This window comes from Mobula birostris, chromosome 24 (assembly GCF_030028105.1).
Source record: "Mobula birostris isolate sMobBir1 chromosome 24, sMobBir1.hap1, whole genome shotgun sequence".
In the NCBI taxonomy this organism is placed as follows: Eukaryota; Metazoa; Chordata; class Chondrichthyes; order Myliobatiformes; family Myliobatidae; genus Mobula; species Mobula birostris.
In genome coordinates, this window is record NC_092393.1 from 61,535,438 (window position 1) to 61,558,618 (window position 23,181).

The 23,181-nt window shown below is 45.3% G+C and overlaps 1 protein-coding gene across 2 annotated transcripts in view; it reads right to left on the reverse strand.

Annotated features, from left to right (window-relative positions):
* The window catches only part of utp18 (UTP18 small subunit processome component), a 55,204-nt gene that overhangs the window by 20,618 nt on the left and 11,405 nt on the right, over positions 1 to 23,181 (reverse strand). For both annotated transcript variants that reach the window (XM_072242711.1, XM_072242710.1), the window contains exons 4-8: positions 21,905 to 21,990; positions 15,931 to 16,013; positions 11,218 to 11,343; positions 8,804 to 8,975; positions 6,341 to 6,441 (exon numbers count right to left, since the gene is read on the reverse strand). In XM_072242711.1, the coding sequence (XP_072098812.1) occupies positions 6,341 to 6,441; positions 8,804 to 8,975; positions 11,218 to 11,343; positions 15,931 to 16,013; positions 21,905 to 21,990 (568 nt within the window). The remainder of the gene's footprint in view (positions 1 to 6,340; positions 6,442 to 8,803; positions 8,976 to 11,217; positions 11,344 to 15,930; positions 16,014 to 21,904; positions 21,991 to 23,181) is intronic.

Here is a 23,181-nt window from a genome sequence, read left to right on the forward strand (position 1 = left end):
TTATGAGGGGTATAGATAGGGTAAAGGCAAGCAGGATTTTTCCACTGAAGTTGGGTGGGACTACAACTGGAGGTCATAGGTTAAGAGTGAAGGGTGAGGGCCGGCTGGTGGCGCAACGACATCAGCACCGGACCCGGGAGTGGAGGTTCCCGGGTTCGAAACCAGTCGGGTCCACCCCCGAGTATGCTTTCCACCCGTGCCGGGTTGAGTGTCGAGATCACAACTCAACCTCGTAAAACAAAGGGAAAATACTGTGAAAATGTCTGTGTGAGGAGTAGCGCGCCACAGTCTCTCTCTCTCGCTCTGCACCTTGTAAAAGCCATGAAAAATGCATCATCACGGATGTACGCACGGACATGCAGATGCACACGCACAGACGTGCATGCACACAGGCACACACCAAAAAAAAAGTGAAATATTTAAAGGGAACGTGAAGGGAAATTTCTTCTCTCAGAGCATTGTGCAAGCCTGGAATGAGCTACCAGCAGAAGTGGTGGATGCAGATTCGATTGTCTAGATATGAACGTGGATGAGAGGGATACAGAGGGCTATGGAACAACTGCAGATAAAACATGGGACTATGCAGAAGATTGCGTAGGCCTTGATTAGAAGGGACAAGGGGCCAGTTTTTGTGCTATAGTGCTCTATGACATTATAACAAAGGGTTAAGGTATGCAGATTAGGAGAGGATTGGAGGGAGAATTTGAAGTGTGGGGAGAATTTGCCAAGACAGATACCTGACAGTATTTGAATAATATTGAGATGAGCACCTGAGACACTATGGCTCTGAAGGCTACAGGCTGAGTACGGGAAAATGGGATTAATGTCAAGGGGAACAATCTCTAGCATGAACATGATGGGCTGAAGGGCCTGATTCCCTGCTGTATGGCTGGTCATGTTGAGGTTCACATGAGAAATGTACATTTTCCAGTTTGCAGGTGACCCTGCTGTAGAGATCTAAGCTGCACGGGTGTGTAGATGTAACAGTAGCCGTTGGCAAAACGGGCTCATTAAGCCACATTCCAGAGCTGACCTTTATGTTCTGGACAAATACCAGGAATCAACGAGCTATCCAGGCTCCTCCTCGTGCTGCATCTACTGTGTAGCACACACCCTGATAAACAAATCCCTGCAGTGGGCAAGAACCAAATCAACTACCTGCTGTCATTTAGATACCCATAAGCATGGACCAGAGGGGACACAACCTCAGAGTAGAAAGTCATCTCTTTAGAACAGAGATGAGGAATTTCTTTAGCCAGAGGCTGGTAAATCTGTGGAATTCACTGTCATGCACAGCTGTGGAGGCCAAGTTATTAGGTATCTTTAAAACAAAGACTCTTGATTAGTAAGGGTTAGGGTTAAGGGGAGAAGGCAGGAGCCCCTTCACCCAAGACATGCCCTCTTCTCATTGCTGCCATTAAGGAGGAGGTACAGAAGCCTGAAGACACACACTCAATGTTTCAGGAACAGCTTCTTCCCCTCTGCTGTCAGATTTCTGAACGGATACTGAAACCATGAACTCTTCCTCAGAAATTTTGCCTCATTTTGCACTACTTGTTTTATTTTTCACATATACTTCTTATTGTATTTTATAGTTTTTATCACTATATATTGCAATGTACTTCTGCAGCAGAACAGCAAATTTCACCAGGTATGCTGGTGATATTAAACCCAATTCTCATTCTGAGAATATGGTTGAGGGGGAAAATAAATCAGCCATGATAGAATGGCAGAGCAGACTCAATGGGTCAAATATAAAACCATAAGACATTAGCTTGTAGACTGAGCAGTAGAATTGCCAGATGACAGACCAACTGGAAAACCTGTAATCTTCAGAGCAAAGAAATAAAATGAACATACAAAACAGATGTGCTGAAGCTTAATTACAACACCTCCAGTAATGACAACTCCCTAGTTATTGAGAGCATAACGTCAGTGCAGTTCCTTAAGGTTTGCAGCAGCTATGTATCTACTTTCTCACTGTCTGTACTGTGGTTTGTGTTTCATGTTTTATTACAGGTTACAGTAATTTGTCGTTAACGAGGATCTTCACGTATTCACCCTCTGTGTTGTTAGTTTAGTCGGAGACACAGACTGAGTAAGGACTTGGATATTTTTGTCGACTGCTTATTACACTAATTCTGTTATTGCTAATTCTGCAAGTTTCGTAGTATAATTTTGATAGCCCATCTTTGCTGGTTTCATAATAAAGGATCAAATGTACATTTTTCAACCTGGAACTCAGTCATCTGGAAGTACGACACAGTGCTGAGTCCCTCCTCAGTCTCTCAGCTGTTTTGGTTAGTTTTTCCAAGTAACCACTACAAGGTTGCTATAGCTGTGTTGGGGAGGGGGTTAGTAGTGGGGATAAGCACCCACCAACTACTGAATGCTCCCAATGCTGTCTATTTCAAATAGCCTCTAACAACCAAGTCCAGCCTCTGGTCTTCATGTGTGGCTTAGCTACCAAGCCCAGCGGAGTCGTTTCTACTGACAGGAGATGGGGGCAAAGGCAGGTTACCAGTGCTTTAAAACCAGTCGCACTGAGCGGGAGTGGGGGGGGGCTCAACCAGTCGCGCTGAGCGGGAGTGGGGGGTGGGGGGGGGGCTCGACCAGTCGCGCTGAGCGGGAGTGGGGGGGGGGGCTCGACCAGTCGCGCTGAGTGGGAGTGGGGGGGGGGGGCTCGACCAGTCGCGCTGAGCGGGAGTGGGGGGGGGGGGCTCGACCAGTCGCGCTGAGCGGGAGTGGGGGGGGGCTCGACCAGTCGCGCTGAGCGGGAGTGGGGGGGGGGGGGCTCGACCAGTCGCGCTGAGCGGGAGTGGGGGGGGGGCTCGACCAGTCGCACTGAGCGGGAGTGGGGGGGGGGGGGCTCGACCAGTCGCACCGAGCCGGGGGGGGGGGGGGAGGGCTCGACCAGTCACACTGAGCGGGAGTGGGGGGGGGGCTCATCAGCCATGGTTGACAGTTCATCTAGGAGGAGGACAACTCTGATCTCAAACTTCCACTGCCTTGCGGCTATACCCACTCATGGAGAAGGCTTCAGGAGTAATCCCCAAGAAAAAAATCCAGAGCTGGAGTCCCTAAGGCAGTCCTACATTGAGTTCAACGCTGACTGGCAACTCCTGTGACACTGGTGCCAGACTGTGCTGGTCTCTGCTACTTCACTGAATTCATCAGGTGTGTGGAGAAGGGGAGCCTGCTACATGGGCAACAGCCTGCTCTCCACATCGTACTGTCCCGGCCTGTATATCTGGTAGACAGCTGGGACACAACATCCATGGTTGAGCCTGACCAGCAGAGGGCTTCAATGTCAGTGCACCCATTCACACGGTGCAAACTAGCACCTCACCGTTCTTGTACATTTACTGATCACACCCTAACATCTGCACCAAACTTGGCACTTTGACTGAATTTCCACACTGAACGAGGACAACACTCAATGCTTTAGCAACAGCTTCTTCCCCTCTACCATGGATTTCTCAACAGCCCATGAACCCACCTCTCTAGTTTTACACTACTTGTTGCCTATTCTAACTTAATAGAGCATTTTTATCTATTACATTACATTGTACTGCTAGTACAAAACAACATTTCACAACACACTCGGTGCCCACTTTATTATGTACAGGAGTGGAAGCCGGCATGGTTTACCACTGCCGTAGCCCATCCAATTCAAGGTTTGACATGTTGTGCGTTCAGAGATGCCCTTTGCACACCACTGTTACAGTGTGTGGTTCTTTGAGTTACTGTCACCTTCCTGTCAGCTTGAACCAGTCTGGCTATTCTCCCCTGAGTCTCTCATTAACGAGGTGCTTTCACCCACAGGACTGCCATTCACTGGATTTTTTTTGTTTTTGTTTTTCACACCATTCTCTGTAAACTTTAGTCTGTTGTACGTGAAAATCCCAGGAGATCAGCAGTCATTCCATGGTCAAAGTCACTTAGCTCACATTCCTGCCCCATTCTGCTGTTTGGTCTGAAAAACAACTGAATGTCTTGACTATTCAGTTTGGCAAAAGAATAACTCAAGGAAGGTAATGCACCCGTGGCTGACAAGGGAAATTAGGGATAGTATCAATTCCAAAGAAGAAGCATACAAATTAGCCAGAAAAAGTGGCTCACCTAAGGCCTGGGAGAAATTCAGAGTTCAGCAGAGGAGGACAAAGGGCTTAATTAGGAAGGGGAAAAAAGATTATGAGAGAAAGCTGGCAGGGAACATAAAAACTGACTGTAAAAGCTTTTATAGATATGTGAAAAGAAAAAGATTGGTTAAGACAAATGTAGGTCCCCTACAGACAGAAACAGGTGAATTGATTATGGGGAGCAAGGACATGGCAGACCAATTGAATAATTACTTTGGTTCTGTCTTCACTAAGGAGGACATAAATAATCTTCCGGAAATAGTAGGGGACAGAGGGTCCAGTGAGATGGAGGAACTGAGGGAAATACATGTTGGTAGGGAAGAGGTGTTAGGTAAATTGAAGGGATTAAAGGCAGATAAATCCCCAGGACCAGATGGTCTGCATCCCAGAGTGCTTAAGGAAGTAGCCCAAGAAATAGTGGATGTATTAGTGATAATTTTTCAAAACACTTTAGATTCTGGACTAGTTCCTGAGGATTGGAGGGTGGCTAATGTAACCCCACTTTTTAAAAAAGGAGGGTGAGAGAAACCGGGGAATTATAGACTGGTTAGCCTAACATTGGTGGTGGGGAAACTGCTAGAGTCAGTTATCAAAGATGTGATAACAGCACATTTGGAAAGCGGTGAAATCATCGGACAAAGTCAGCATGGATTTGTGAAAGGAAAATCATGTCTGACGAATCTCATAGAATTTTTTGAGGATGTATCTAGTAGAGTGGATAGGGGAGAACCAGTGGATGTGGTATATTTGGATTTTCAAAAGGCTTTTGACAAGGTCCCACACAGGAGATTAGTGTGCAAACTTAAAGCACACGGTATTGGGGGTAAGGTATTGATGTGGATAGAGAATTGATTGGCAGACAGGAAGCAAAGAGTGGGAATAAACGGGACCTTTTCAGAATGGCAGGCAGTGACTAGTGGGGTACCGCAAGGCTCAGTGCTGGGACCCCAGTTGTTTACAATATATATTAATGACTTGGATGAGGGAATTAAATGCAGCATCTCCAAGTTTGCGGATGACACGAAGCTGGCGGCCGTGTTAGCTGTGAGGAGGATGCTAAGAGGATGCAGGGTGACTTGGATAGGTTAGGTGAGTGGGCAAATTCATAGCAGATGCAATTTAATGTGGATAAATGTGAAGTTATCCACTTTGGTGGCAAAAACAGGAAAACAGATTATTATCTGAATGGTGGCCGATTAGGAAAAGGGGAGGTGCAACGAGACCTGGGTGTCATTATACACCAGTCATTGAAAGTGGGCATGCAGGTACAGCAGGTGGTGAAAAAGGCGAATTGTATGCTGGCATTTATAGCAAGAGGATTCGAGTACAGGAGCAGGGAGGTACTACTGCAGTTGTACAAGGCCTTGGTGAGACCACACCTGGAGTATTGTGTGCAGTTTTGATCCCCTAATCTGAGGAAAGACATCCTTGCCATAGAGGGAGTACAAAGAAGGTTCACCAGATTGATTCCTGGGATGGCAGGACTTTCATATAACGAAAGACTAGATGACCTAGGCTTATACTCGTTGGAATTTAGAAGATTGAGGGGGGATCTGATTGAAACATATAAAATCCTAAAGGGATTGGACAGGCTAGATGCAGGAAGATTGTTCCCGATGTTGGGGAAGTCCAGAACGAGGAGTCACAGATTGAGGATAAAGGGGAAGCCTTTTAGGACCGAGATTAGGAAAAACTTCTTCACAAAGAGAGTGGTGAATCTGTGGAATTCTCTGCCACAGGAAACAGTTGAGGCCAGTTCATTGGCTATATTTAAGAGGGAGTTAGATATGGCCCTTGTGGCTAAAGGGATCAGGAGGTTTGGAGGGAAGGCTGGTACAGGGTTCTGAGTTGGATGATCAGCCATGATCATACTGAATAGCGGTGCAGGCTCGAAGGGCCAAATGGCCTACTCCTGCACCTAGTTTCTATGTCTGCATGTTTTTATGCACTGAGTTTCTGTCACATGATTGGCTGATTAGACATTTGCACTAACGAGCAGGTGTACCGGTGTAGCTAATAAAGTGGCCAGTGATGATCAACCTGATTCTGATTTTACAAAGTTAAAAACAACACACTTATCCAGAGATGTATAGAGTGGATTGAAGTCAGTGATTAAAATAGTATCACCACAGCCACCTCGACTGGACACCAGCTTACAGAGACCCATCGAGCATCAGACCCAATCCACAGTCACTTGCCTTTGAGGAGAGAAGGTGCAGATAGCCAGAGGAGCCAAGGAACAGCAGAAACTGGCCATCTGGTGAGACTTCAAACCTTCTGGCTTGCCAATCCTGCATACCTACAGATGAAAAAATACCACACAGCTTCAGTAACAACATGTGATACACAAAAAAACAGACCTGGTGACCTGCCCTAGCCCACAATTACAATACGATAGCCAGAGTATTTTGTAGCAACACCACAGCTTGACTGACAGCGAACAGCAAACAACAGACCACCAGCAAATTTCTACGGGTAACCGTAGGCAGCATTCTGATGGGTACGGAGGCACCATTGCACAGGATCGGAAACAGCTGCAGAGGTTTGTAGACTCTGCCAGCTTCATCGGGGCACTAGCCTCTCCACCATCGAGAACAGTTTTAAAGGCTGATGCCTCAGAATCACTCGCATATGTCAGAGAATTTCGTTTTCCAGCAGTACATTGTAATATATAATTTTAAAAACTGTGAATTAAGGTGTATATAAAATTAAATTAGTAGTGCAAAAAGAGGAAAAAAATATACTGATGGGTTCATTGCCCATTCAGAAATTGGATGGCAGAGGGGAAGAAGTTATTCATGAAACCAGGCTCCTGTTCCTCCTCCCTGATGATAGTAACGAGGAGAGGGCTGTCCTGGGTGATGGGGGTCCTTAATGACGGATGCCACCTCTTAGAGGCATCGCTCCTTGAAGGTGTCCTGGATGCCGGAGAGGCCAGTGCCCAAGATGGAGCTGACTGAGTTTACAACTTTCTGCAGCTTATTTCAGGATGAAGGAAATGCCCTGTTCTCATTACCATAATCGGGGAGGAGGAACAGGCGTCCAAAGACATTTACTCCAAATTTTAGGAACAGCTTCTTCTCCTCCATCACCAGGTTTCTGAACAGTCCACGAACACTACCTCAACATTTCACTCTCCTTTCGTACTATTTATCTTTCTACAGGTCTATTCTCATTGTAATTGTCTTTTTTTTTTTTATGTACAGCTGCTGTAAAACAACAAATTTCACAACACGTCAGTGATAATAAACCTGATTCTGATTAGTCAGTAGTGGGGAAAATGCTGGAATCTTATCATTACAGCATGTGGATAACAACAGTGGAATTGGCAGAATCAGCATGCATAATAAACCAAAATCATGTTTGGAAAATCGCAATATTTTAAGGAATACTAGGCTTGACAGGTAGAGGTGAACTAGATGAAGCCATGGATTTGGACTTTTAAAACCCTTCAACAAGATATCAGACAAGAAATTACTAGAAGTAAAATAGAGCACACAGCATTGGGGGCAACATAAGGATTAGTTAATAGTCAGAATGCTTCCAATAATGGGAGAGTGAAGGATCAGAGGGCACAGCCTCAGGATACATCGCTTTTTACTGACATGTGGCTGTTGTGTTTTACTATTTACTGTTACGTTTATTATTTAGTGTTGCATTTGTTATGTTATGATTGCACTGCTCCTGAGAAACGCTGTCTCATTCTGCCCTGCAGAGCTGATGTATGGTTAGAATGACAATAAAGTTTTTTTGAATCTTTTGAATCTTGAATCTTTAGAATAGAGATGAGGAATTTCTTTTGCCAGGGGGAGGTGAATCTGTGGAATTCATTGCCACAGCAGCTGTGTAAGCCAAGTCATTGAGTATATTTAAAATGGAGATTGATGGGTTCGTGATGAGAAAAGGTGTCAAAGGTTACAGGGAGAAGGCAGGAGAATGGGGTTAAGAGGGACAATAAATCAGTTATGATGGAATGGCAGTGCAGACTCGATGGGCTAAATGACCTAATGCTGCTCCAATGTCTTACAATCCAGGACAGAGAGAATAGTTAATTGTGTGGAAAGATCATGATTGTCCACCTGCAGGTCAGCACTGGGGTTAGGCATCACTTATATCAATGGTTTGATGAGGAAATTATGTAATCGACCCCAGCTTCCTCGTGTTACCAGGTTAATTTGTAGTATGGGCTGTGAAGAGGATGCAGGTGAGGACAAGGCACAACAGTGTAGCAGTCAGCAAGGGGCAACACCGTAGCACAGCAGTTAGGGTACCAATATTATAGCGCCAACAACTGGGTTCATTGCCACTGCCGTCTGTATGCAGTTTACACGTTCTCTCCGTGACCACAAGCGTTTCCTTTGCACGGTCCAGTTTCCTCCCATTTTCCAAAGAAATATGGGTTAGTAAGTTGGCACTGGAAGCACAGCAACACTAGCAAGCTGCCCAGCACAATCCTTACTGATCTGAGTTCCCACAGAGGACACATTTCCCCGTATACCTTGATGGCCATTTGATAAATAAAGCTAACTTCTTTCAGCTCTAGGTCAGGATCTGATAAATCACTGGACCAGAATTTAACAAATGAAGCTCAGAAAAGGAAGAGCTCTCCACGGGGGAACCAGACTCTCTCAGGGTCTGGAAACAATAGTGGAAACTCTCACCTCGGACACTGAGTGGGATGACTGCCCCAGCCATCATGTCGTACTTATAGAACATCTTGCCATGTTTGGTGGTAGCGATAACCTGTTCACCATCTGCACTGAACCGAGCTTTGAACACGGGAAACCTCTGCAGGCAGACGCTCTGAATTTTGGGGTTCGTCTTTCCATCAACCTGGTGAGCAACAACACGGCTAGCTGAGTGTCGACACATTTTGATTATAGACACTACTAAAGCACTGAAATAGGCCCTTCAGCCCATCTGGTCTTTGCCAAACCATTATTATGCCTAGTCCCATCAAACTGCACCCAAACCAGATCCCTCCCATCCAAGTACCTATCCAAACGTCTCTTAAATGTTACAATCAAACCCAGATCATCCCTTCCACTGGGAGCTCATTTCACATTCTCACTACACTATGAGTCAGTAAGTTCCACCTCAGGTTCCCTTTAATATTTCACCTTTCATCTTTAACCCATGACTAGTAGTTCTCTTCTCACTCCATCTCAGTGGAAAGGGCTTGCTTTTATTTATCCTATCTATACCCTCATGAATTTGAACACCTCTATCAAATCTCCCTCATTCTCTTACACTCCAGAGAATAAAGTCGGAACCTGTTCAGCCTTTCCCTGTAACTCAGGTCCTGGCAACATCCTTGTAAGTTTTCTCTGCACTCTTTCAATCTTATTTACATCTTTCCTGTAGGGAGCTGAGCAGAACTGCTCACAAGTTAGACTTCATCTGACCCGATTTCAAAGTAACATCTCAACTCCTGTATTCAGTACTGAGATTTATGAAGGCCAGTGCACCAGACGCTCTCTTTACGACCCTAAATGTACAAATTCTGCATCCGTGCTTTTACTTCCAAGTTTATATTTTATATAACACTCTATTCTTTATCATTGTTGAATGGTGTTACCACAGCAGATTCCTAATGCACGTAAACGTATAAAGTTGACTCTTGATCCTGACTACACTTGACAAGCTACTTCACCAGCTGAGAAAGACTTTGGGATGTTCCGAGGTTGCACTATATAAATGCAAATTTTCTCTCAAAGGTGTAAATTGATTAATATGTGCTTCTTGTGGAATTTAATCAATGTTGCGACATCTGACAAGCTGGTTAAAGACTGTGTCTCATTTCTATTGACTCTGGGGAGTTGCCCTTTCAAACTGGATTCTAGCAGATCATCGGTGATTGATTGTGTGCCTGTTAGAAACCACCTGGCAATGAGATCAGCACATATCCCAGGATCATTTTTGTGAACCTCCTCTTGACCCTTTATTGGCTCTTTTGTAAGAACTATCCCATCAGTGTCACTCATTTGTGGATGTTCCACTTGTGCAAGAGTCAAATGAGCTGTCAGAAAAGTTGGCATAATGGGTGCCCACTCAATTTCAAATTTGGATAAATACATAGACAGGAGGGGGTTAGGGAGGGCTATGGTCCAGGTCTGGGTTGATGGGTCTATGCAGATTAATAGTTCAGCATGGACTAGATGGGCTGAAGGGCCTATTTCTGTGCTGCAGAGCTCTACCATTCCAAGTCCTTGATATAGAGAGGCAGGGCAATCTCACTCGCTGATTTATTCACATTTACGCAGACTACAATGCAGATTAATTTACTGTCATACACACCCAGAGGCAATAAAATTTGTGTAAATGCGGCCAAATCATTTAAACTACATACTCCAGGACTATATCCTTTGTACCTCTGCCATCCATGTATCTATCCAAACTTCTCTTAAATGTTGAAATCGAGCTCGCATGCATCATTGTGCTGACAGATCATTCCACACTCTCACGACCCTCTGAGTGAAGATGTTTCCCCTCATGTTCCCCTTAAACTTCTCATCTTGCACCCTTAACCCATGAACTCAAGTTGTAGTCTCACCCAACCTCAGTGGGAAAAGCCTGCTTGCATTTACCCTATCTATACCCCTCATAATTTTGTATACCTCTATCATATCTCCCCTCATTCTTCTACATTCCAAGAAATAAAGTCTGAACCTATTCAAGCTCAGGTCCTCCAGTCCCGGAAACAGCCTTGTAAATTTTCTCCGTACTCTTTCAACCTTATTTACATCTTTCCTGCAGGTAGATGACCAAAATTGCACACCATACACCAAATTAGGCCTCACCGACATCTTTTACAACTTCAAAGTAACATCCCATCTCCTGTACTCAATACTTGATTTATGAAGAGCAATGTGCCGACAGCTTCCCTCACAATCCTGGTACTATGAAAGGCAACAATAATACATCATACAAAGCAAAGAGTTTGAATGAAATGTGTGGATTTGATATTTAACAATAACACTATGAAAGGCAACAATAATACATCAAATAAAGCAAAGAGTTTGAATGAAATGTGTGGATTTGATATTTAATGCACTGATAGGATTCAGAAACAAACCTGAAAGAGCGAGATAGCCTGGTCATTCCCAGCAGTGAGTATTACTTGAGCCAAAGGATGGAACTGTGTTGTTGTTAAGTTGCAGGTGGACGGCCTGGCATGGTTGGCATCAGTGCATTTCTTTATCTTTTGAGAAGTAATCAAACCATCAGAACAGAGCAACAACTTCCTTCAAACAAGCCAATGTTTTTTTGATATAAACAGTACAATTGTTGATTAAGGCACCTGCCTACATCAGGATATCCAAAATGCTGGAGAAACTCAGGCTGGGCAGCATATATGGGAATAAATAGACAATTGATGTTTTGGTCTGAGACCCTTTATCAGTACAGATGAAGTACTGATTCGGCCCGAAATGGTAACTGTTTATTCCTTTCCATAGATGTTGCCTGACTTGTTCAGTTCCTCCAGCATTTTGTGTGTGTTACTCTGCATTTCCAGCAAATGCAGAATCTCCTGTGTTTAAAAATTGCAAATGTGATCTTTCAGTACAGATTCACATACCTGAATCAAGCTGCAATAAAAAAATTTCCAACTCTACACCTTCAGAGTGACCACGTTTGAGTAAACAGGAAGTACGAGCGCCCCGGGTCCGTTTGAGTAAACAGGAGGTACGCGCGCCCCGGGTCCGTTTGAGTAAACAGGAGGTACCCACGCCCCGGGTCCGTTTGAGTAAACCGGAAGTACCCGCGCCCGGGTCCGTTTGAGGAAACCGGAAGTACCCGCGCCCCGGGTCCGTTTGAGGAAACCGGAAGTACCCGCGCCCCGGGTCCGTTTGAGGAAACCGGAAGTACCCGCGCCCCGGGTCCGTTTGAATAAACCGGAAGTACCCGCGCCCCGGGTCCGTTTGAGTAAACCGGAAGTACCCGCGCCCCGGGTCCGTTTGAGTAAACAGGAAGTACCCGCGCCCCGGGTCCGTTTGAGTAAACAGGAAGTACCCGCGCCCCGGGTCCGTTTGAGTAAACCGGAGGTACGCGCGCCCCGGGTCCGTTTGAGTAAACAGGAGGTACGCGCGCCCCGGGTCCGTTTGAGTAAACAGGAGGTACGCGCGCCCCGGGTCCGTTTGAGTAAACAGGAGGTACGCGCGCCCCGGGTCCGTTTGAGTAAACCGGAAGTACCCGCGCCCCGGGTCCGTTTGAGTAAACAGGAGGTACGCGCGCCCCGGGTCCGTTTGAGTAAACAGGAGGTACGCGTGCCCTGGATCCTGAGGCATTAGGTTCCCCCCCTACCCCCGATATTTGGAATCTCAACAGCCACAAGGGACGGAGTGTTGCTACATGGAATTTGGAAAAGTTAAAGTGGAGACAAAACACTTAATTAACTGAAGGCAACAACATCATCACAGAAAGTGAACAAGCCCAGACAAAGTTCTTCACCACCAAGAGGACGAGTAGAAGCCCAAGGGGCTGTCAGGTAAGGCTGCTCTCACGCACGTACAGTGCAGCTGAAGCCTGAGAGTGGCCCTCACACCTCGGGGTGCTTCCTCCCTCAGGGAGAGAGAAAAGGCGATAATACACTCCAGATACCTACCCAGTCGCACAGCGACTTTCTAAAAAAAAGTAGCAAGTTACAATCAGTAGCACGCTGTCTGAAAGGATCCTCAGTTCAACAAGAGATTCTGCAGATGCTGGAAATGTTGAGAAGCACATACAAAATGCTGAAGGAACTCAGGAAGTCAGACAGCATCCATCATCAAGGAGCCCCACACTCCAGGCCTTAGTCTCTTTTCACCCCTGCCATCAGGAAGGAGAAACAGGAGCCTCAGGTCTCACCCCATCAGGTTCAGGAATAGTTATTGCCGTTCAACCATCAGGCTCCTGAAACAGAGTGGATAACTTCACTCACAGCACTGAACTGATTCAACGCCTACACTCACTCTCGAGGTCTCCACAATTCATGTTCTCAATATTATTTATTACTATTTTTATGAGGCTATGAGACTAGGAGCAGAATGTGGCCTTTGACCCATCGAGTCTGCTCCTCCATTTCATCGTGGCTGATCCAATTTCCTTCTCAGCCCCAATCTCCTGCCTTCTCATCATATCCCTTCATGCCCCGACTGATAATAATCCATCAACCTTTGCCTTAAATATAAAGACTTGGCCTCCACAGCTGCCTATGGCAAAGAATTCCACAGATTCACCACTCTCTGGCTAAAGAAATTTCTCCTCAGATTATCGTTTATCGTCTTTCCCAAACCCATTCTGTCTTCCCCCCATAACCTTTGACACCTTTACTAATTAAGAACCTATCAGTCTCCACATTAAATATACCCAGTGACTTGGCCTCCACAGCCAGTAAATTCCATAGATTCACCCCGTGGCAAAAGAAATTCCTCCTCATCTCTAGCTTTAAAGGCTCCCAAGAATAAGCCAGGAAATTATAGGCCGGTGAGCCTGACCTCAGTTGTGGGAAAGTTACTGGAAGGCATTCTAAGGGATCGAAACTATAGGTACTTGGATAGACATGGACTATTGGTTGTGTCTAACTAATATTATAGAGTTATTCGAGGAAGATACTCTAGAAGTGGATGAAGGCAAGGCAGTGGATGTTGTCTAGGTGGACTTCAGTAAGGCATTTGACAAGGTCCTGCATGGGAGGCTGGTCAAGAAGGTTCAGTCGCTCAACATTCAGGATGAGGTAGTAAATTGGATTAGACTTTGGTTTTGTGGAAGAAGCCAGAGAGTGGTACTAGATGGCTGCCTCTCTGACTGGAGGCCAGTGACTAGTGGAGTGCCACAGGGAATGGTGCTGAGTCTGTTGTTTGTCATCTATATCAACTGGATCAGCAAATTTGCAGATGACACCAAGATTGGTGGTGTAGTGAACAGCAAGGAAGGCTATCATGGCTTGCACAGGGATCTGCATCAGCTGGAGAAATGGGCTGAAAACTGCAGATGGAGGTTAATGCAGATAAGTGAGATGTGTTGTACTTGGGTAGGACAGACCAGGGTAGGTCTTACACAGTGAATGGCAGGGCACTGAGGAGTGTGGTAGAACAAACAGATCTGGATATACAGATCCATAATTTATTGAAAGTGGAGTCACAGGTAAACAGGGTCATAAAGAAAGTTTTTGACACATTGGCCTTCATAGATCAAAGTACTGAGTACAGGAGCTGGGATGTTATGTTGAAGTTGTGCAAGATGTTGGTGAGAATTAATTCGGAGTATTGTGTGCAGTTTTGGCCACTTACCTACAGGAAAGATGTAAATAAGATTGAAAGAGTACAGAGAAAATTTACAAGGATGTTGCCGGGACTGGAGGATCTGAGTTTATAAGATTGAATAGGTTAGGAATTGATTCCTTGGAATGTGGGAAATTGAGGTGAGATTTGATAGAGGTAAACAAAATTATGAGACGTATAGATAGGGTAAATACAAGCAGGCTTTTTCCACTAAAGGCTGATTTATTCTTCTGCATAGGCTCTACGCCGTAGCCTACGCTGTTGTGAGCATTTATACTTGTGCGTTGGTGTGTCTACGTTGCTCTGCAATTCACCGCCAAAACGCTAGTTGGCGGTGGGGTTTCTATGCCACTGTGTTGAGTTTCTTTGTGTACTTCAAACAGTGGCGACTGAAACTGAGCGCATCACGTTGGAGTTGGAGCTAATAAATGTTGAACAAGAGTTACTTTTATTGAAATTACTGCAATGCAGAAAAGAGAGAAGACATCGGAGGAGATGGTGTGTACAACCATTAACGGATTGAGGCACAAGGAGGGTGAACTTTCTGAGAGACATGGACGAAGAAATGCATTTCAAATATTTTTGGATGTCAGGAGGTAGATTTGACGGTTTGACAAGCCGCAGCAACCAGAAATGCGATGCTACCAAGCTGACCAATCACAGTTGTCGCAGGCTGCGTCACTGCAACGCGTAGTTACATTTTTGGGGAGGTGCGTGTCACGCTATGGTGTAGGGTACGCGGCTACACAGCTACACCGTACCTACGGTGTAGATTCGATGCAGAAGTATAAATTGGCCTTAAGGTTGGGTGGGACTACAACTCAAGGTTATAGGTTAAGGATGATAGGTTAAAAGTTTTAGGGGAACATGAGGGGAAACTTCCTCACTCAGAAGATTGTGAGAATGTGGAACGAGCTGCTAGCGCAAGTGATGCACGCAAGCTCAATTTCAATGTTCAAGAGAAGTTTGGATAGGTTCATGGATGGTATGGGTATGGAGGGGTCTGGTTCCGGTGGAGGTCGATGGAAGCAGGGAGTCTAAATGATTGGGCATGGACTAAATGGGCCAAAAGGCCTGTTTCTATGCATAACTTTTCTGTGAATCTAACGTCCTTGTATTCTGAGACTGTGCCCTCTGGTCCAAGACTCTCCCAGTATAGAAAAACATCTTCTCCATGTCCACCCAATTTAGCCCTTTCAATGTATTTCAATGAGATTTCACCACACCCCGCCCCCATTCTTCTAAACTCCAGCTAGTACAGGCCCAGAGCCCCGAAACACCTCTGTTAAGGAATGGCGGAGCAGACTTGACGGGTCAAATGACCTAAATCTGCTTCTATGTCTCATGGCCTAAACACCGGTACTTACCCAGCTGAGAAGTACAAAGTTCAGGGGCTGTGAGGAGTGGGAGAACCACAGTGGTGCAGGTTCTGACCTCTCAAATGAGCAGCAGTGCCTCAAATACAAAATTCCCATCTCTCCTCATCAGACACAGACAGATCTGTTCCACAGGCCTGTCAGTCTCACCTGTAATATATCCTTGGGAAGAGCAGAGGAGGCAGATACAAAGTTGCCAGTTTTTCGTAGCAAGTCATCGTCATCATCACTTTCTAAAGGATAAGAATGTATAATTCAGTGGGTATATCACAAAACATATAGGGCCATTCATTTGAACCACCAGTTTAAGATGTCTCCACTCCAATACTTCCATCAAACTTGGAATGATAGGGCACAACAGCATAGACAGTTCCTTCTGCCCACCTAGTCACTGATCTGTTATTCTGCTTCGTCCCACACCCTCCCACCCACATACTTATACAAATCTCTCTCAAAACATTGAAATCGACTCTGCATCCACCACTTTCACTCGTTCCAGTCTCACCACCCTCTAAGTGAAGGTGATCTCCCTCAGGTTCCCCTTAAGTATTTCACACTTAACCATGACCTCTAGTTCTAGTCTCACCCACCTCAGTGGAACAAGCTGGCTTGCATTTGCCCTATCTATACCCCTCGTAATTTTGTATACCCTGTATCAAATCTCCCCTGATTCTGCTGTGCTCTACGGAATAAAGACCTAACTTATTCAATCTTTCCCTGTAAATCAGGTCAAGTTTTGGCAACATCCTTATAATTTTTCTCTGCACTCTTTCGATCTTATTGATATCTTTCCTGTAGGTAGGTGACCAGACCTGCACACAATACTCTGCCCCAGAAGGCTGTGGAGGCTAAGTCTCTGGATGCTTTCAAGAAAGAGATGGATAGAGCTCTTAAAGATAGCGGAATCAAAGGTTATGGGGATAAGGCAGGAGCTGGATACTGATTGTGGATGATCAGCCATGATCATAGTGAATGGCGGTGCTGGCTCGAAGGGCCAAATGGCCTACTCCTGCACCTATTGTCTATAATACCCCAACTTAGGCCTCACCAATGTTTTATGCAACTTCAGAGTAACATCACAACTCTGATTGTTCTGATTTATGAAGGCCAGTACACCAAAAGCTTCACTAGCAGTCAGAATCCAAGACAAAAAAACCTCCATTAGATTCCATCCTGTGATTCTCTCCCAGCAATTTGACCTTCTGGACCTAAACCCACAGAACGAACCACCAAACTCCACCCTGAAGCACGCTGGTGGCATGGTATCGTAATGGTTAGCACCAGTACCAGCAACCTGGGTTCATTTCCTGCCACTCCCTTGAAGGAGTTTGTACATTCTCCCTGTGAACTGCATGGATTTCCTCCAGATGCTCTAGTTTCCTCCCACAATCCAAAGATCTACTAGTTGGTAGGTTAATTGATCATTGTAAATTGTCCCGTGATTCAGCTAGGATTAACTGGGGGATTGCTGGGCTGCACGTCTCAAAGGGCCAGAAGGGTCTCAAATCTTCTCCCAAGTCACAGTTCTCTCGCAGACTGCATCAGGTTTTCCTCCAGGATTTCCCTATATTTTGCTGCCTTCATTTTACCCTCGACCTTGACAATCTCAATAAATTGAAAAATCATTATTCAGTATGTGTGGGCACGTGGCCAAGTGGTTAAGGCATGCGACTAGCGACCTGAAGATCATGAGTTCGAGCCCCTGCCAAGGCAGCATGTTGTGTCTTTGAGCAAGGCACTTAACCACACAGTGCTTTGTGACGACACTGGTGCCAAGCTGTATCGGCCCTTGCCCTTCCCTTGGACAACATCGGAGAGGGGAGACTTGCTGCATGGGCAACTGCCCAGGCCTGCGCCCTGGAGAGGACACTCAGACTTTCCAGGCGCAGATCCATGGTCTCACAAGACTAACGGATGCCTTAAATTATTCAGTATAAAAGCACCCAAGCGTTTTATTTAGATTACAGCCTGTAAACCACTCCCAGGCATCTGCTAGTCTAATCTATTACCTACACCGAATCCATCTACATGGAATATTGTACCTGGTCCTGGTCACCTCATTATAGGAAGGATGTGGAGGCTTCAGAGAGGATACAGAGGAGTTTTAAAAGAGGTTAAGAGGCAATTTGATAGAAGATGAAGTGAAGCATAGATAGAGTGGACAACCAGAGACTTTGTCCTAGGTTTGAAATGACTAATGCGGGAGGGCACAATTTGGAGGAGAGTGTATATGGGGGGGGGGGGGGGGGGGAGATGTCAGAGCTACAAAGAGAATTGAAGGAACACAGAACACCCCACTAGGGTGGTGGTTAAGGCAGATACACAGGGCCATAAGACATACAGTGCCTATAAAAAGTATTCACCCCCCTCTTGGAAGTTTACAACATTAGATCACATTGGATTTAATTTGGCTTTTTTGACACTGATCAACATGAAATACCCTTTTGTGTCAAAGTGAAAACAAATTTCAACAAATTGGTCTACATTTATTACAATTATTAAACACAAAATAATTGACTGTATAATTACTCACTGCCTTCCAAGGTCAGTATTTAATAGACGCACCTTTTGCAGCAATCACAGCCTTGAGTTTGTACGGCTCGGTCTCTATCATCTGGACACTGCAATTTTCCCCCATTTTTCTTTACAAAACTGCTCAAGCTCTGTCAGATTGCATGGGAATCATGAGAGAACACCCCTTTTCAAGTCCAGCCACAAAATTCTCAATTGGATTGAGGTCTGGACTCAGACTTGGCCACTCCAGGACATTAATTTTGTTGTTTTTAAGCCATTCCTGTGTAGTTTTGGCTTTAAACTTGCTGGAAAACAAATCTCCGAAGTCTCAATTCTCTTGCGGACTGCATCAGGTTTTCCTTCAGGATTTCCCTGTATTTTGCTGCATTCACTTTACCCTCTACCTTCACAAGCCTTTCAGGGCCTGCTGTAGTGAAGCATCCCCACAGCCTGATGCAGCCACCACCATGCTTCATGTTGTTTTTGATGATGAACGCTCAATTTTGGTTTCCTCAGACCATGGAACCTTCTTTCAGCTGACTTCAGAGTCTCCCATATGCCTTCCGGCAAATTCAAGCCGAGACTTAACGTCAGTTCCCCTCCCCCAACAGTGGCTTTCTCTTGCCACTCTCCCATAAAGCTGCAACTGGTGAAGCACCTGGACAACAGTTGTTGTACACGCAGTCTGTCCCATCTCAGCCACTGAAGCTTGTAACTCCTCCAGAGTTGTTGAGGTGACCTCCCTCACTAGCCCCCTTCTTACATGTTCATTCTGTTTTTGAGGACAGCCTACTCTAGGCAGATTTACATCAGTGCCATATTCTTTCCTCTTCTTGATGTTAGTCACAGTCATACTTTATTGACTTAACTGTGCTCCAAAGCATATTCAGTGACTTGGAAATTTTCCTGTATCCATTTCCTGATTTGTGCTTTTCAATAACCTTTTTGCAGAGTTGCTTGGAGTGTTCCCTTGTCTTCATGGTGTGGTGTTTGCCAGGATACTGACTCACCAGTAGCTGGACCTCCCAGATACAGGTGTAGTTTTACTACAATCAATTGAAACACGTTGACTGCACACAGGTAATCTCTATTTAACTGATTATGTGACTTCTGAAACCAATTGGCTGCACCAGTGATGACTTCATGTGTCATATTAAAGGAGGTGAATACTTACACAATCAATTATTTTGTGTTTTATATATGTAACTAATTTAGATCACTTTGTAGAGATCTGTTTTCACTGACACAAAAGAATATTTTTCTATTGATCAGTGTCAAAAAAAGGTAAGTTGAATCCACGGTGATTCAATGTTGTAAAACAATAAAACATGAAAACTTCCAAGGTGGGGGTAAATATCTTTACTGTAGGAGCAGGATCAGGTCACCTGGCCCATCCAGTCTGCTCTGCCATTTCATCATGGCTGATCAAGCCTGATAGAGTTCTTTGAGGTGGTGACCAGGCATATAGATGAGGGTAGTGCAGTGGATGTGATCTATATGGATTTTAGTAAGGCATTTGACAAGGTTCCACACAGTAGGCTTATTCAGAAAGCAGAAAGGCATGGGATCCAGGGATGTTTGGTCAGGTGGATTCAGAGTTGGCTTGCCTGCAGAAAGCAGAGGGTCATGGTGGAGGGAGTACATTCGGATTGGAGGGTTGTGACTAGTGGTGTCCCACAAGGACCGGTTCTGGGACCTCTACTTTTCCTGATTTTTATTAACAACCTGGATGTGGGGGTAGAAGGGTGGGTTGGCAAGTTTGCAGACGACACAAAGGTTGGTGGTGTTGTGGATAGTGTAAAGGATTGTTGAAGATTACAGAGACATTGATAGGATGCAGAAGTGGGCTGAGAAGTGGCAGATGGAGTTCAACCCTGAGAAATGTGAGGTGGTACACTTTGGAAGGACAAACTCCAAGGCAGAGTACAAAGTAAATGGCAGGATACTTGGTAGTGTGGAGGAGCAGAGGGATCTGGGGGTACATGTCCACAGATCCCTGAAAGTTGCCTCACAGGTAGTTAGGGTAGTTAAGAAAGCTTATGGGGTGTTAGCTTTCATAAGGCGAGGGATAGAGTTTAAGAGTCGCGAGGTAATGATGCAGCTCTACAAAACTCTGGTTAGGCCACACTTGGAGTACTGTGTCCCGTTCTGGTCACCTCACTATAGGAAGGATGTGGAAGCATTGGAAAGGGTACAGAGGAGGTTTACCAGGATGCTGCCTGGTTTAGAGAGTATGCATTATGATCAGAGATTAAGGGAGCTAGGGCTTTACTCTTTGGAGAGAAGGAGGATGAGAGGAGACATGATAGAGGTATACAAGATATTAAGAGGAATAGATAGAGTGGACAGCCAGCACCTCTTCCCCAGGGCACCACTGCTCAATACAAGAGGACATGGCTTTAAGGTAAGGGGTGGGAAGTTCAAGGGGGATATTAGAGGAAGGTTTTTTACTCAGTGGTTGGTGCATGGAATGCACTGCCTGAGTAGGTGGTGGAGGCAGATACATTAGTGAAATTTAAGAGACTACTAGACAGGTATATGGAGGAATTTAAGGTGGGGGGGTTATATGGGAGGTAAGGTTTAAGGGTCGGCACAACATTGTGGGCCAAAGGGCCTGTACTGTGCTGTATTATTCTATGTTCTGTCTACTTTTCCTCTCAGCCTCAATTTCCTGCCTTCTCCCCTAACTCTTCATGCCCTGACCAATCAAGAACCTATCAACCTCTGCCTTAAATTTACATAAAGACTTGGCCTCCACAGCTGCTTCTGTTAATGAATTCCACGGATTCACCACTCTCTGGCAAAAGAAATTCTTCCTCTGTTCTAAAAGGATGTCCCTCTATTCAGAGGCTGTGTCCTCTGGTCTCACACTTTCCCACCACAGGAAACATCCTCTCCACATCCACTCTATCAAGGCCTTTCACCATTCGATAGATTTCAATGAGTTCATCCCTCATCCTTCTGAACTCCAGTGCAGGCCCAGAGCCACCAAACGTTCAAACCTGGAATCATTTTTGTGAACCTCCTTTGAACCCTCTCTAGTTTCAGCGCCTCCTTCCGCCAAATCTGCTCACAATATTCCAAGTTACATTACACAATACTCCAAACACATTAGGGATATTTCAGAAATCCTTAGACAGGTGCATGAATGATAGAAAAATATAAGGCTATTGAGGATTGAAGGGCTAGATTGATCGCAGAGTATGTTAAAGGGTTGCCACAACACTGTGGGCCGAAGGGTCTGTGCTGAGCTGTAGTTCCACGTTCTTTCATTACATTCCACCCTGTAACTCACTGCTAGGATGTTATTCTATACATAACCACTACCAATAAATAAATAACAGCCTGCCACTTACTCCCAGATCCCTCTCATTCGACTGCACACTCAGATTGGGTTCTAGCATGTAGTTCAATTGTCTTACTGGATACAAACCTTTGAAGCTCCATAATTCTATTCCAGTGCATAACTCACACAGCATTCACTCTGGAACCATTTCAGTTCAATTCGAGCCAGCAGCTTCGGTAATGTTACAGACAAAGTTTTGTTGGTTTTCTTGGCTGCACAGAGATAGGAAAGAGACCAGTCTGTTTCCATCTAATAACAAATTACCTTCGGCTGAGTCTTCCTTCTCCTTTCTTTTGTTTTTAACCTTCCTCTCTGCCCAGGATGGTGTCCCACCCATCGCAGTCTGGAACCTACAAATAAAGCAGACTGAGTATATCCAGTTTAAGGAGATTTTAAAGATGATCCTAATCCGTCAGCTATACATCGAAACATACAGTGAAGTGCATCGTCTGCATCAACGACCAACACGGTCCAAGGCTATGGTGGGGGCAGCCCGCAAGTGTCACCATGCTTTCAGTGCCAACACAGCATGCCCACAGCTCACTCACCCAAACCAGTACAGCTTTGGAATGTAGGAGGAAGCCCACGTGGTCACAGAGAGAACGCACGAACTGTTTACGGACAGGGGTTGAATTTTATCCAGGTCGTTGGCTGCACTGCTGTGCCACTCTGAGATCTCAGGAAGTGTGTGAATGTGACTCTCGTTTTGGGATGTACCCATCCACTTGGCGGCACACAGGACATCCAATCTCAGTACCTAACCCACCAAATACTGAAAAGCCCAGATAGAGTGGACGTGTCCAGCTAGGGGAGTCTAGAACCAAAGGACACAACCTCAGATTAGAGGCACATCCATTTAGGACAGAGACGGGAATTTCTTTAGCCAGAAGGTGGTGAATCTGTGGAATTCATTGCCACAGACAGCTGTGGAGGCCAAGTCATTGAGTGTATTTAAAGTAGAGGTTGATGGGTTCTTGATTAGTCAGAGCATCAAAGGTTATGGGGAGAAGGCCGGAGAATGGGGTTGAGAGAGAAAATATATCAGCCATGATGGAATAGTGAAATAAACTTGATAGGCCAAATGGCCTAATTCTGCACCTACGTCCTGTGAAGAGCAAGGTCCTGGCCAGCATTCAATTACATTGAAAGCAGTCTGATGTCGTGCCTGTGCCATGACAACAGCGACGTCACTCAAACTATTCAACTTCCTTTGCTACATCCCTGTAGAATTTGTCTTTTAAACCTTGACTGTGTTCAGGTCAATGCTCTCGCCCCCTGAGCATTTCAGCCACATCCTGGGTGTTCTCACAGGCTAACCCAATCCAGTGATTTCCGTTCCAGCTCACAGACTCTTTTACCTTCTGGAAACTCACGGGACAGGATGTGGAACAGGAATCTCTGCCATCTTCCTCCCAAGTGTACCACTTCCACTGTGCCCGGATGAGACAGCTAACGTTAGGATTGCAGTCAGTTCCCTCCCCTGACCCCATCAAGAAAAAAATATATAAAGTTTTGCAAATGACTTTAATGGATAGTTGACA